Raw genomic sequence first — 13,878 nt, 5'->3', positions numbered from 1 at the left:
ATCCATTTACATTCAAGGTCATTATCGATATGTATGGTCCTATTACCATTTTCTTAATTGTTTTGGGTTTGTTTTTGTGGGTCTCTTTCTTCTCTTGTGTTTCCCGCCTAGAGAAGTTTCTGTAGCATTTGTTGTAAACCTGGTTTAGTGGTGCTGAATTCTCTTAGCTTTTGCTTGTCTGAACAGCTTTTGACTTCTCCATCAAATCTGAATGAGATCCTTGCTGGGTAGAGTAATCTTGGTTGTAGGTTTTTCTCTTTCATCACTTTAAGTATATCCACTTCTGGCCTGCAGAGTCTGTGCTGAAAAATCAGCTGATAACCTTATGGGGATTCCTTTGTATGTTATTTTTTTACTTTTGCCTTGCTGCTTTTAATATTTTTTCTTTGAATTTAATTTTTGTTAGTTTGATTAATATGTGTCTTGGTGTGTTTCTCCTAGGGTTTATCATGTATGGGGCTCTCTGTACTTCCTGGACTTGAGTGACTCTTTTCTTTCCCTTGTTACGGAAGTTTTCCACTATAATCTCTTCAAATATTTTTTCAGACCCTTTCTTTTCCTCTTCTCCTTCTGGGACCCCTATAATTCGAATGTTGGTGTGTTTAGTGTTGTCCCAGAGATCTCTGAGATTGTCTTCAATTCTTTTTATTCTTTTTTCTTTATTCTGCTCCTCAGCAGTTATTTCCACCATTCTGTCTTCCAGCTCACTTATCTGTTCTTCTGCCTCAGTTATTCTGTTACTGATTCCTTCCAGTGTATTTTTCATTGCAGTTATTGTTCATCTCTGTTTGTTTGTTCTTTAGTTCTTCTAGATCTTTGTTAAACATTTCTTGTATTTTCTCAATCTGTGCCTGCATTCTACTTCCGAGATTTTGGATCATCTTTACTATCATTACTCTGAATTTTTTCAGGTAGATTGTCTATTTCCTCTTCATTTATTTTGTCTTCTAGGTTTTTGCCTTGCTCCTTCATTTGTGAGATATTTTTTTGCCATCTCATTGTTTTTTTTTTTTTTTGATGGATGAGATTGTGTTCCTGTCTTACTGGTTGTTTGGCCTGAGGTTTCCAACACTGGAGTTTGTAGGCTGTTGGGTAGAGCTGGGTCTTGGTCCCAAGATGAGGTCCTCCAGGAGACCTCACTCCAATGAATATTCCCTGGGGTCTGAGGTTCTCTGTTAGTCCAGTGGTTCAGACTCAGAGCTCCCACTGCAGGAGCTTTGGCCTGACCCCCGGCTCGTGAACCAAGATCCCGCACGCGGTTCGCTTTGGGGTTCCTCCCATCTCCCTGGGCTTCGAGGTCCCCCACCAGCGTCCAGCAGATGCCCTAGTTGTGAGGAGACCGTGAACTCTGCGTCTTCCCATGCTGCCATCTTGACTCTGCCCCCTTCTAATATGTTTTAAATATGAAAGGAATTTTTAAATTTCTAAGACTACTTTGCAGTCATTTAGCCTTGAGGAATATGAAAAACTCATTTTTCTGATAGAATATTCAAATTATTGCCTCAGTGGAGTATGAATTTTAACAAAATTTAAATGAAAGTAGTATACATCATATTTGAAAGCAATTTCCTTGTGGTCTGTCTTTAAAAATTTATTGATATTTATTTTATCTGATTTGGAATCAGTAGAATTGAAAACGTGATGAAATATAGATCATCAATTCATTCATTAAGTGACGGTGCTTTCTTACAGCACATAAACTGCCACTATGATGTATATAGATAAAGTGCTTGCCATAATTATAATGTTTTACAAAGCTGTAATTTTTTTATATTGTATGATTTAATATTTTTTAACTTATTAGTTAATTCTGTAAGAAAACAAAGCCTGAAGTTACTGAATGAAATGTCTTTACCAGAAAAATATATCTTTGTTCTGTAAGTTTCTAGAGACATGGATAGAAATTTAGGGCCCCTAACAAGAAGTTTTAATGAGGTAGAAGAAGCCAACATTTATGTAGTATTTATTATGGGCTAAGTATTGTTCTATACACTTACATGCGTTAACTATGTAACCTGATGAGATGGGTAATATTGTTTGTTTTCCATATTTCACGTGTAAGGAAACTGAGGCACAGGGGGTTTACATAATTTAACAAGGACATAGCTAGTATATGGCAGAACTGGGACGTGAACCCAGGCAGTTTGGCTCTAGAGTCCTTTCTCTTGACTACTGCTATACAGCTTACATTCATCACAGTTTTCCTTTGACTGCTGTAAAGTAAACAGATTATTGTTCTTTTTGACAGTAGGAAATACTATGGAGAAGAGGAAAGCAGTCTTAGAAGTCTGCTCATTTAGCAAACAATTATTGACTGATGCTGTGCAAAATCAATGTAAGACCAAACCACTTTTCTCAAGTAACTTAAAATTTAATAAAGGAAATAGAATTAAATGAAGTGTGATAAGAGTTATATTAAAAGGATGTATTAATCAGGGAAATTCAGTTTTGCTTTGGTAACAAATTAACCCCCAAGTTGCAGCTTATCTCAATAGTCTGATAGGAGTTGAAGACTCTTCAGGGTAGTTGTCCTCCATGCAGGGACTCAGCAATCTAAGGTATTTCCATATTGTGGCTATACTATCACAGTGTGTGGCTTCCACTGCTATCAAGGCAAGGGAATAAAGGAAGCTAGAGGACTCACAGTCTCTGCTCTGTGCTTCAAGTAGGAAATAATACACTTCACTTCTGTTCATATCCCGTTGGTCAAAATTATTCACATGGGCCCTTGAACTGCAAAGAGGCTAGAAATTGTGTGTGAGTATATGGCTATCTGGTGCACACCAAATGCCGTGACCAAAAAGGTATGTACAGTTAACTGGAGCAGAAGAGAGTTGGACAAGAGTTAGTTAGGATTCTATGGAAAGTTGACTAGAAAGTAGCAGACAAAGTCATGAAGTCATGATAGAGGCTGGTGAAGGTAACTGAGAAACACAAAACATAAAGGTTCTGGGCATTGTATGGGAAGAAGCTGTAGGCAGAGTCTCTCCAGTACCACGGAGAGCTCCTATCATTTAAATTACTGTAATACCATATGATGTCAATTGCAATGCCTTTATGCAGCAAAGTTCATTCCATTAACATTTATTATGTGCGTATGATAAATTTTTATAGATAAAATAATTTATAATATAACTAACTTATCTAATTGGGAAGACAGATAACTCTCTGTAATGCAATGAGTACTTCAATAACAGAACAGTTCTCTGGGTATTATGAGAACATGCAAATGTTCCTAACATTAACCTTGGATACAGGAGGAATTGTACAGGAAAATTTTGTGGAGGAGATGGTTTATGATCTTGTGTGTATTAAGTGAAAAGTAATGGTCTAGCCAAGCCAGAGGAAGAAAGGGCACTTTAGGTCAAGGGTCAGCAAACTTTTTCTGTAAATGGCCAGATAGTTAGCATTTTAGGCCTTTCAGGTTATAACGGTAGGTCTCTTTTGCATATTTTTCATTTTTTTTTACAACTTTTCAAATGTAAAACTATTCTTAGTTCAGTGGTTATACAAAAACAGACCATAGTCCAGATTTGACCAGTGGGTCATAGTTTGCTGACCCCTGGTCTAGGCAGAAAGAACAGGAGCAAAGCCAGAGATAAGTACATACAACTATATTCAGTTTGGTTTTGTAGAGTATGAAGTTTGAGTAAGGGTTATGATAGATGAGCCCAGTTAGATAGAGGACAGAATTTCATGTTGAAGTACTTAGGACTAATTTTGTCAAGTTTGGATTGCACTGAAGGATTTAAATCAGTAGGATGATAAAATCAGATTTGCATTTTAGAAAGATACCTGTACTGAGAATTAACCTGAGGAGGCAAAACTGAATACAGAGACCAGTTTGGGAGCTATTGGCACTGGTCAAAAAAAGAGATAATGAAAGCCTGAAATAAAGCCATGGTGGGAAGGGTAGGCAAGAGGGGACACAGTTGAAAAAATTTTGAGGTAACATCAGAAAGAGTTGATGATTGATTGGAGTGACTAGGTAGGTAGTGTACTTTAGCTGAGATAATAAATATTATGCTGGCTCATTGATGTTCCTCCTTTAGCAGGAACTCTGTCATTTATTCCAGATTTACACCTCTGGAGTCAGAAACCAGAGACACATCTTCTCTCCTTTTGTGACTTTTGGGGAAATCTATTAGGCTGTGCAGGATGGGTATGGGGAGCTTTTGCTCCTGTCCATCAAATAGATTGACTGCTATGAGCAGTACTTTTCCTGTGACAGAAAGCCCGTTCAAGGTCAAGGGTAAAGAACTCAATGTAGAGGTTCATGGAAATAGTCCTAAAAGCTGTGGTCTTTTAAGACTATCAGTTATTTTAGCTATTTTTGGATCAAGAAATCTAGAACTTTATAGACTTTGAAATTGCCCTCTGAAGTAGACATAAGCCATCTATGATTGGCCACCATTTCTATACAGTTTCCCATATTGTTAGTACCACCGTCCCCAAATAGAATTTTCATACTTCCTTTCTAGAGTGAAGGCATGCAACTTAGTTTCCACCTACTAGACCAACGCTCATGAGACTTGAATATAGAAGAATGCAATATGAAGTGAGGACGAAGTGTGGGGAAATCTAGATTCAGTCAAGTGCAGCAGTGAAAAGGAGGGGAGTATAGTTCTGGACACATAGCCAGCATGGTGCAGTTAGTTTGGAAAGGCTGGGGGCAGACAACGTGTAGAGATTATCTACCACCAAGCAACTTTTAAGAGGGGAGGCAGAGTATGCAGTGTTAGGAGGAAAGGCAGCAGAGATATGCTTTGAAACAGTGGATCAGAGAGCTTCAGTTAAATACAGTGCAGACTTTACATAGCTCTTTGGAAAGGATGCTGCTCTGTCAAACTCAGTGGCCACACAGACCTAAGTGTAACTGGATGGCTTTGCCCCTTAGGGGAGCACTTTTGACCTAAAGATGTCTCACTCACGTCTGTACCTAACACAGGGATGTGTCTAGCAAGAGGACAAAGGTTATCCAAAAACTGTCTGATAAGAAATTGACATCTTTGGAGAGAGAGGGTTGGAATGTGGGGTGGGAGGAGGTCAGCACCTGAGTTTGTTCCTAGAGCAGGGGCCCTCTTCATGCTCACTCTCAGATGGTTTGCATTTCATCACTGGATTTGGATTTAGGTTGGATCGACACAGGGGTCTGTCCCGGAATTGAGGTACTGCCTCTTATGGACACAGGAGGGAGGAATCCAGTGGACAGTGTAAGATGGAAGATGGATCTGTGTTCCAGTGCTGTTCACTAGCTCTGTTATCAACACTTGTTTAAGTGTTGGAAAGTCACTTAAATCCACCGGTTCTTGATAATTCTCATTTATCTCTGAAGTGGGAATGATAGTAACAGCTAACACATAGAGTGCTAACTATGTGCATATATTCATCTCATCTTCAGAGCCACCCTATTATTATCATCTCCATTTTCCTGGAGAGGAAAGTGAGGAACAGTGTTTCAGTAACCTGCCCCAAATTCCACAATTCCTTGGTAGTGGAGCAAAGATCTGAACCCAGACGGACTGCCTCCAGGGTCTGTGCTCTCAACCTTTCCCCTCTATTGCCTCTATAATAGTAGTAAGGTAATAACATGGGGAAAACACCTGGCACAGAGAGGGCATTTGATAAACAGTAGTGCCGGAAGAGGGATGAAGAGGGAAGGCAAAAGCAAGAATTCTCACCTTTGTAACTGCATGAGTGAGGAAAGAATCAGGTTGACTCAGAATAAGTTCTTTGTGTATAACCAACAAAACGTATGGGAATAGCATGGATCCTCATACATTTCTAGTGTATACCCAGAGATATACAATTCCAGAAAGATTTTTAAAAGGTTTTTGTATTTTTTTCCTTCTAGACCTAAATCTGAAACCAAATGCCTTCAAATCAATGGTTTAAAAGTTAAATATACCCAGTGCATATGTGTGAGTGTGGGTACCCATACTTTTCATGAACTTGTATCACTACTTGAAAGCTATTATTTTCATATCCATTTTCATCAGGCTGGTACTTCACAGATAAGCTGCAATAAGTATGTTTTCAGTAAGTTCGGTGATTACTTTTCAGCATATAAAATCATGTTTAGCTTTGTTGAAATATTTGTGTACATTGACCTAGCAAAGAAGGCAAATAATAGACAAGTCAAATTCTGCAAGTAAACAGTTATTCATATTTGAATCAAATGAAAAGATTAAAGAATGACATAAAGGAACTCCATAATTCACTTTCTCTCTTCACTTAAAATATAACACTAACTTTCCAGACTACATTTTCAGAACAGTCTACTTTTTATTAACTCATGTAAGCCTTTAGATATCCCTTTGAAACTAAGAGAAAATGATGAAAATAAAAGGAAACAAATCATCTTAAATATTTGTCTGTTCTTACACTTTTTATACAGACATAAGTTAATGAATTTAATAAACTTCCTGACAAAATATTCTGCCATAATTTCTGAAAGTGTTTGGAACAATAAAATATTTAAGATTTCATAATTTTTATATATGAAGGTTACATTTATCACAAACCAAAAATCTATAATCTTAATGTACTTTCCCTTTATTTCGTGATATCCCATCCACAGATATCTTAGTTCTTGAATCACATGAAAAAACCAGGACATGCTTCTACCCACTTTAACCCTAACTATGGCAAATTACAAACTGAACCGATTTGAGTAATCCATGTCTTTAATCTATAAAATATAGAATAAACCCAACATGAATGTGTAATTTTCCTAGTACATTGGTTATTTTTGGTAATAGCATCTTCAGGGTGTTTCTTGGAAGCGAATAGCCTACACTTTTATGAGGATGTGTACATTTTATTTTCAAAATGGGGGAATCATAGAAATTCTAGTTAAAGTTCTGAAGACTCAAGGTATGCACATTAAAAGCATAGAAGAGTATTCCTGAGGGAAAATGGAGTTCATACAAGGTTTAGTCACAAACTTAAAATAACTGAAGACTTGTCAAGGAAAATGACATCCCGGAAGGCACAGAAATGAGTATCACTGTCTTAAAAGGGATCATGGAAGCAACTTTAGAACAATTAAAGACATCGTGAGCCTAATCTTGCAGAAGTATAATGTGGATAAAGGAAGCTCTGGCATAGATTCCTATCCTTTAACCACAACTTTGATTAAGAAGACAGATGCTAGATAATTTTAAATTAGATATCCAATGGTTTGAAGAATTTAATGAATTTAAAACACTCATACTTTGTCAAAGGAAGAGTTATATTAAAAAGTTACCTTGGTTATTTCTTGATTCAGGAATTATAGTTAGATTGTCAATATTCCTATTTTTCAAATGTGTGTACACAATATTCAAAAGGAAAATGTATCTATAACGTAAATGCTTTAAAATCTATCAGGACAGTTATCGGTCTCATAGAACCTCACAGATTGAAGGATACCCTTTACTTCTTCATCCAAAGTTAGACAAAGAGAGCCATACTTCTTGAAGTGCTTTCTTTCTCTCATAGTCCAGTTCTCTTGGAAAAGAATAGCTTCTTTTTCGGGGGAAGAAATTCCACAGAAAAAAATTTTGTATGAAAGTTTACACATAGCCACAACAATGAAAATAAAATCTTTATTATAGCTACACTACACACATATATATTTTATATGTATATATCTCCCTGAGATACACAGTGTAATTAAATTCTTTTATCATAGATCTGATTTTCCCTTTTTCAAGTAATATTAAAACTCAATATATATATCCTATTATCCAGCATGCAGCAAGGGAAAGCACCATCGTAAATTTAAATTCATTATCAAATTCAAATTAAAGTTATCCAAGAATAGGTTTCCAAATCACATATATTAGATGGCATATGTCTTTCATGACACAGAAGCCATTAAGGAGATCACTGTGGCAGATGCAGTAAATTGTGTTTCACAGAACACTGGAAGCTGATGCTGACTGCTCTCCTCCTTGTTCTCATTTTATATGCGTACCTCTGCTCATTATGTCTGCCTTTGTGAGCTGTCCTCCCATCTTTCTTCTGTTCATTTAAATTGTACTCAGAGAGCTAAGGCACTGAAAGGAGTCTTAGAGATCATGGACCAGCAGTTTATAGATGTTGGAACTGAAGCTTGAGAGGGAGCAACCTGACCAAGGTCATGCAGCGGCGGGTGACAGAGCTGAGGGTACGATCTCGTGCTTATACTCTCCTGCCTCATGTACATAAAAACAAATATGGGAAATCTTAGTTTTTCCCTCAAAACTCAATTCCAGTCTCCCTCTTCAACAAAGTCATTTTTTTCTTTTTCTATTATAGTTTACTATAGGATATTGAATATAGTTCCCTATACAGTAGGACCTTGTTGTCTACAGTGCCATTTCTGACTGTGCAGCAAGGATGCTTGTTTGAATCCAGGCTATACTGCCCTTGCTGTATAACTGTAAGCAAGTATTTATCTTCATCATATTAGTTTCCTCATGGGTAAAATAGAGAAAATAACAGCTCCTACTGCATAGGATTGTTAAGAGCCTTAAACAAGTAAATATTCATGAAACGCTTAGAATAGTGTCAGGCCATAGTAAGTGCTCAATAAACATTAGTTGTCATTATTATAATTGTCCACATTAATCACTCTTTCTCTCCTCTTTTGTATTTTTCGCAAATACCACGGAGTTAGCACTTACTTATTTTCTAGTTGTTCTGTTTATAATGTTAGTTTATTCCAGTTTTCTCGTCCCAGCTGAAGTCATTTCAAGGTAGGGACAATGTTCTATATTTCTTCTGTGTACCTCCATAGGGCCTAACCCAGTGTTTGATGCAACACAGGGATTCTGTAAATACTGTTTTTTTCTGCTGGTTCACTCAGAATGTCTGGGAACCAGTATTTATTCAATCTCTTTAGGTGTTGCTTCTGTGTAGCCAAGTTGGAGAACTGCTGTGCTAGACAGTTGGATTGCAAGAATGTCGTCCTGTAGGGTATTTACCCAGGGTACGGCATTAGGCAATTGCAACTCCATAGCTACCTTATAAAACTCTGTCAAGTAATATGCAGTCTAGACATGACTCACTTTCTAAGAGGAGCTTTGAGGAGTGAGGAGATATTTGAACATGAATTCTGTTAGCAAGACTCTGAGACCCTGAAACGTTATTTTGTTTGATTCATTTCCATTCCCACATGATTGTGGCTGGAACTTTTGCTTTCATTTTTGGCCAGGCTGACTCCTGCATATGTATCATTTTCCATACACTGGATCCCTGCTTTTTGCCTGACCAGAGGGGAGTGGCAATTCCTGAGTCACGGCTACTGAGTCTCCTTCAGCACTCTGTGATTTCCTTGGGAGTCTGGAGTCTGTCATCCTCTCTAACCTTGTGGTTTCTCTGGCTTGATGACTTTCATCCTTTTGTCTCAAGATACAGCTTTAAAAATACCTATATATATATACTTGAGAAAAGTAACATCATTAGGATATGTCAAAATATAGACTTGTTCTATTTCTTTGGCCAGTATGACCTATTCTGAACAACTTGCTATTCTAGAAGGTTCTATTTCATTAGTTGATGTAACGTGTATAATTTACATTGTCTTTTATTTTTATAGTTAAATTATTCTTGTATTTATTTAGAAAATATTTCTTGAGTATCTGTGATGTGCCAGACATTGTGATAGTCGCTTGAAATATAAAGATTAAAGACCTAGTCCCTCATAGACTCCCTGGAGAGATGGTCCAGGGTATGATGGAGCAATGTGTGAACTGCTGTGATGACATGTAGGCAGGGCACCTATCCACATACAGGGTTACTGTACCAGATGCTCTCATATGTATTGAGTCATTTAATTCTCACAATAACTTTAGGATGGAGTGGACATGTGTTTTCATTTTAAAGACAGGGAAACTGGATCTCAGAGAGAGTAAGCCATTTGCCCAAGTTCACAAAGCCAACAAATTAATTTTTTATTTAACTGCCCACTCCTGGTAGTGTTTTGTTAATTAATAAACTTTATTTTTAGAGCAGTTTTAGGTCACAGCAAAATTGAGTAAAACGTTTTTCCATATACCACCCACCCCACCCTCAACCTCCCAGGCATCCTGCACCACAGTGATATCTTTGTTACAGCAAATGAACCTACACTGACACATCATTGTCACTCAAAGTCCATACTTTACATTAGGTTTCATTCTTGGTGTTGTGTATTCACCATTGCAATATTATAAAGAATAGTTTCACTGACCTACAAATCCTCTGTGCTCTGCCTATTCATACCTCCCTCCTTCCCTCCTAACCCCGGCAACCACTGTCTCCATAATTTTACCTTTTCTAGAATGTCACATAGTTGGAATCATATAGCATGTAGTTCTTTCATATTGGCTTCTTTCATTTAGTACTATGCACTTATTTATTCATGTCTTTTCATGGCTTGATAGCTCATTTCCTTTTAACTCTGAAAAATATTCTATTGTTTGGATGTACCAGTTTATCCATTCACTTAATAAAGGATATCTTGGTTGTTTCCAAGTTTTGACAGTTATGAATAAAACTGCTATATACATCCGTATGCAGGTTTTTGAGTGGACATAAATTTTCAGTTTATTTGAGTGAATACCAAGGAGTGTGATTTCTGGATTATGTGGTAAGAGTATGTTTATTTTTGTAAGAAAACACTGAACTGTCTTCCAAAATGGCTATACCATTTTGCATTCTCACCAGCAATGAATAAGTTACTGTAGTTCCACATCCTTACCAGCATTTGGAATTATCAGTGTTTTGGACTTTGGTTGAATATTAGGTGTGTAGAGGCATTTCATTGTTTTAATTTGCAATTCTCTAATGACATATGATATTTAACATCTTTTTGTATGCTTATTTGCCATCTATATATCTTTTTTGGTGAGCTCTTTTGCCTATTTACAAAAATCAAGTTATTCATTTTCTTAGTGTTGAGTTATCTATTAATATTTTATATCTGAGGTAAACATAAGAGAATCACCTTACTAAAAAAGAAAAAAAGCATCTCCTGATAGCTCAGCTGGGAGCTGACTTGGTACTTAGCTAGGCCATGATGTTCTTGTGTTGAACATGAGCAGTTTCATAGGTCATCCACTCTGAGACAGTTGTGGTTTGAGACAAAAACAAGATCACCTTGTAATCATGCCTGAACACAGACAAAAAAACAAGAACATGGTGCAAACCACAAAAATGACCAACATCCCCTCTCCATGCTAACATGACTGCCGCTGCTTTTTTATCGATCTCAGCTTTAGCCCTACTCCATTCCTCATGTCTCATAGATAAAAATTAAGATACTCAGTGATAAAATTGGTCCCACTTTCTGATAGTACCAAATCCAGAGGCAAAACCACCTTTACCTGGAACCTCCCCAACAAGACTGATGGGGTCCCCAGGATGCAGGACTTTCAGTACTACAATCGGGAAATTCCTGGGCCAGCTTGATCACCCTACTCTCTAAAATAACCTAACACAAGCCCAAATATTTTAACAAGCTCCTCCTAACATCCTCATACTGAGATACCTCCAAGTTCCCAATAGTATTTGGCCTCCATTGCTGCAAACACTTCCAATAAATCCAACCTTGTTATACCGTGTTCCTGGTGGTCTTTGTTGATGGGCAAAGACCAGTCAACAAAATGAAAATGTAGCAAATACTATAGCAATAATTTAGTAGATTGCTCCTTAACAATAATGTCTTAAACGATTCATTTCCTTCTGACAATAGGAAGTAGAAAATTGCATAACTTACAGGGAAGCTAAACAGCATGTTGAATCTTAACATAAAAGAAAAATGTCCAGAAAATATTATTATGCCATCCTAAGGACTTTGTTTTATTGTTTTTATAACAACTTCCCTTCCTTTCTGTTTGTCAGGGATCATGTCTGACCACCAGTTTGGTAACCAGTTTATGTGCAGTGTGGTGGCCTCTCATGTGAGTCATCTGCCCACAACCAACCTCAGCTTCGTCTGGATTGCTCCACCTGCTGGCACAGGCTGTGTGAATTTCATGTAAGTACCCAGAATGTCTGTGACTGGTACAGAAGGCAAATGTGTTATCAAACCAAACTTGGGTCCACTCGCCTGCACACAGTAAAGCCAATCTGTGGACACCAGCTTGTGGTGAAGGGAAGTACAGTGTTTATATCAGGGCACCAAACAAGGAGTCCAGGCAGCTAGTGCTCAAAAGACCTGAACTCCCCAGTGGCTTTCAGGGAAAGGTTTTTTAAAGACAGGGTGAGGGAGAGGGTTGTGGGGTACGTGATCAGCTCATGGACATTCTTCTGATTGGTTGATGGCGAGGTAAACAGGAGTCGATATTATCAACCTCTGGTTTCAGCTGGTGTGGGGTCAAGGTGTTTGTGGGCAGCATACAGTTAACCACCTGGTGGGGGTTTCAGTATCTACACAGCAGCTCAGAGGACATGGCTCAGAATATTATCTGTAGCCCTTGAGGAGGAACTAAAGGTCCTTGACTAAACTATTATAATTTTGTCTTGCTTGGCTGTTTGCCTTTGTTTCCATATTTTCTTACTTCTCTGATTAAATTTATGCTTTGGCACTCAGGGAAGGCCTAGGAGGCTAAAGTTTTTCTACAAGTAAGAGACAGGTGTAGCACATGGGGTGGTCTGTCCTGGGAAGGCCCCATAGGGTCCGGCTAGGTTACAAATATACCTCTCATGAGGTTACATATACAGTCACTATTTAAATGTATTATTTTAACAGATTTAACATTAAAGCCTCTCATTTTGGTGTCAAAAGAGGCCAAAACTGTAAAAAAAAAAAAAAAGTAATTTTAGCAGTTTATTTTTGCATATTTATTTATACCTCAGGAGATCTAAATTGGATTTTAGCTGATTAAAATACATAATAAGATAAAAGTATGTGAAGAAATCAAGGCAATAGGAAAATGATATTCAGAAAATAAGATGAAAACAGGTACAAAAAATTGCTATGAGGCTCCATACATGGTTTAGAAGAAGACCACAGATTAGAGATTTAGCTTTTAGCTTTCTAGCCACTAGTGCCAAGAGGAAAATGTGATCAGTTAGCTGATTCATGGTGGTAAGAAGTCAGAACTCTATAGAAACCTACTGAATCTCTCCTTTGCTTTCATTAAGAGGAAACAGGGAAATGTAGTGAGCAATGTCCCAACAGCATCCTTAGATAAACTCTGAACTACACTTCAAAGTCTGTGACTTGTGACATCTCTCAGTATAGATTGTTCCCCTACCCTTGCCTTACAATCACTGCTTCTCATCTTTCTTAGTCGTCTCTTTTTTCCCTCATAGCCCTTTGTTCACTTCTAACACATGATATACTTAATTTATTTAATTATGTATGTTATTTATTGTGTGATTGTTCCTGCTGAAATGCAAGTTCCTTGAAGGCAAGAATGCATTTCTATTTTGTTCACTGATTTGCCCCAGTTGTCTAGTACAGTCTCTGCACACACAGTAAGCATTTACTAAATATTTCTTGAATGGACGAGTAGGCCAATGGAACAAGGTCAAAGGCAGTTCAGAACAGCTATTCTATGGGCAGTCAGGTGAAACAGAGCTGGAATTCATCTTGGATAGTGTTCTATTCCAACCTTCTATTCAGACAACAAAATCCCATAAAACCTGCATACTCCAAAATTTACCACTACCTTTTCTTCTCCCTTAATAATACACAGTTGAATGTCAAGGGTTTATATCACATCACTGATTGTCTACTCTCTCTCTGCCTATTCTCTGGGTCAGGGGTCCCCAAACCCCCCGCAGTCTGCAGACTGATAGCGGCCTGTTAGGAACCAGTCCGCACAGCAGGAAGTGAGCAGCGGGTGAGGAGCGAAGCTTTCTCTGCTGCTCCCCATCACTCCCCATCACTTGCATACTGCCTGAACCATCTCCCCCCCCCGC

The 13,878-nt window shown here is 37.8% G+C and overlaps 1 protein-coding gene across 1 annotated transcript in view; it reads left to right on the top strand.

Annotated features, from left to right (window-relative positions):
• The window catches only part of RELN (reelin), a 517,734-nt gene that overhangs the window by 141,479 nt on the left and 362,377 nt on the right, over window positions 1–13,878 (top strand). Inside the window, exon 3 of the mRNA XM_027123841.1 lies at window positions 11,851–11,986. Within this exon, the coding sequence (XP_026979642.1) occupies window positions 11,851–11,986 (136 nt within the window). The remainder of the gene's footprint in view (window positions 1–11,850; window positions 11,987–13,878) is intronic.

The sequence above is a fragment of the Aethalodelphis obliquidens genome, unplaced genomic scaffold (assembly GCF_003676395.1).
Source record: "Aethalodelphis obliquidens isolate GAN/ISIS:26980383/991018 unplaced genomic scaffold, ASM367639v1 scaffold27, whole genome shotgun sequence".
Classification (NCBI taxonomy): Eukaryota; Metazoa; Chordata; class Mammalia; order Artiodactyla; family Delphinidae; genus Aethalodelphis; species Aethalodelphis obliquidens.
This window is presented reverse-complemented; position numbering and strand designations above follow the sequence as displayed.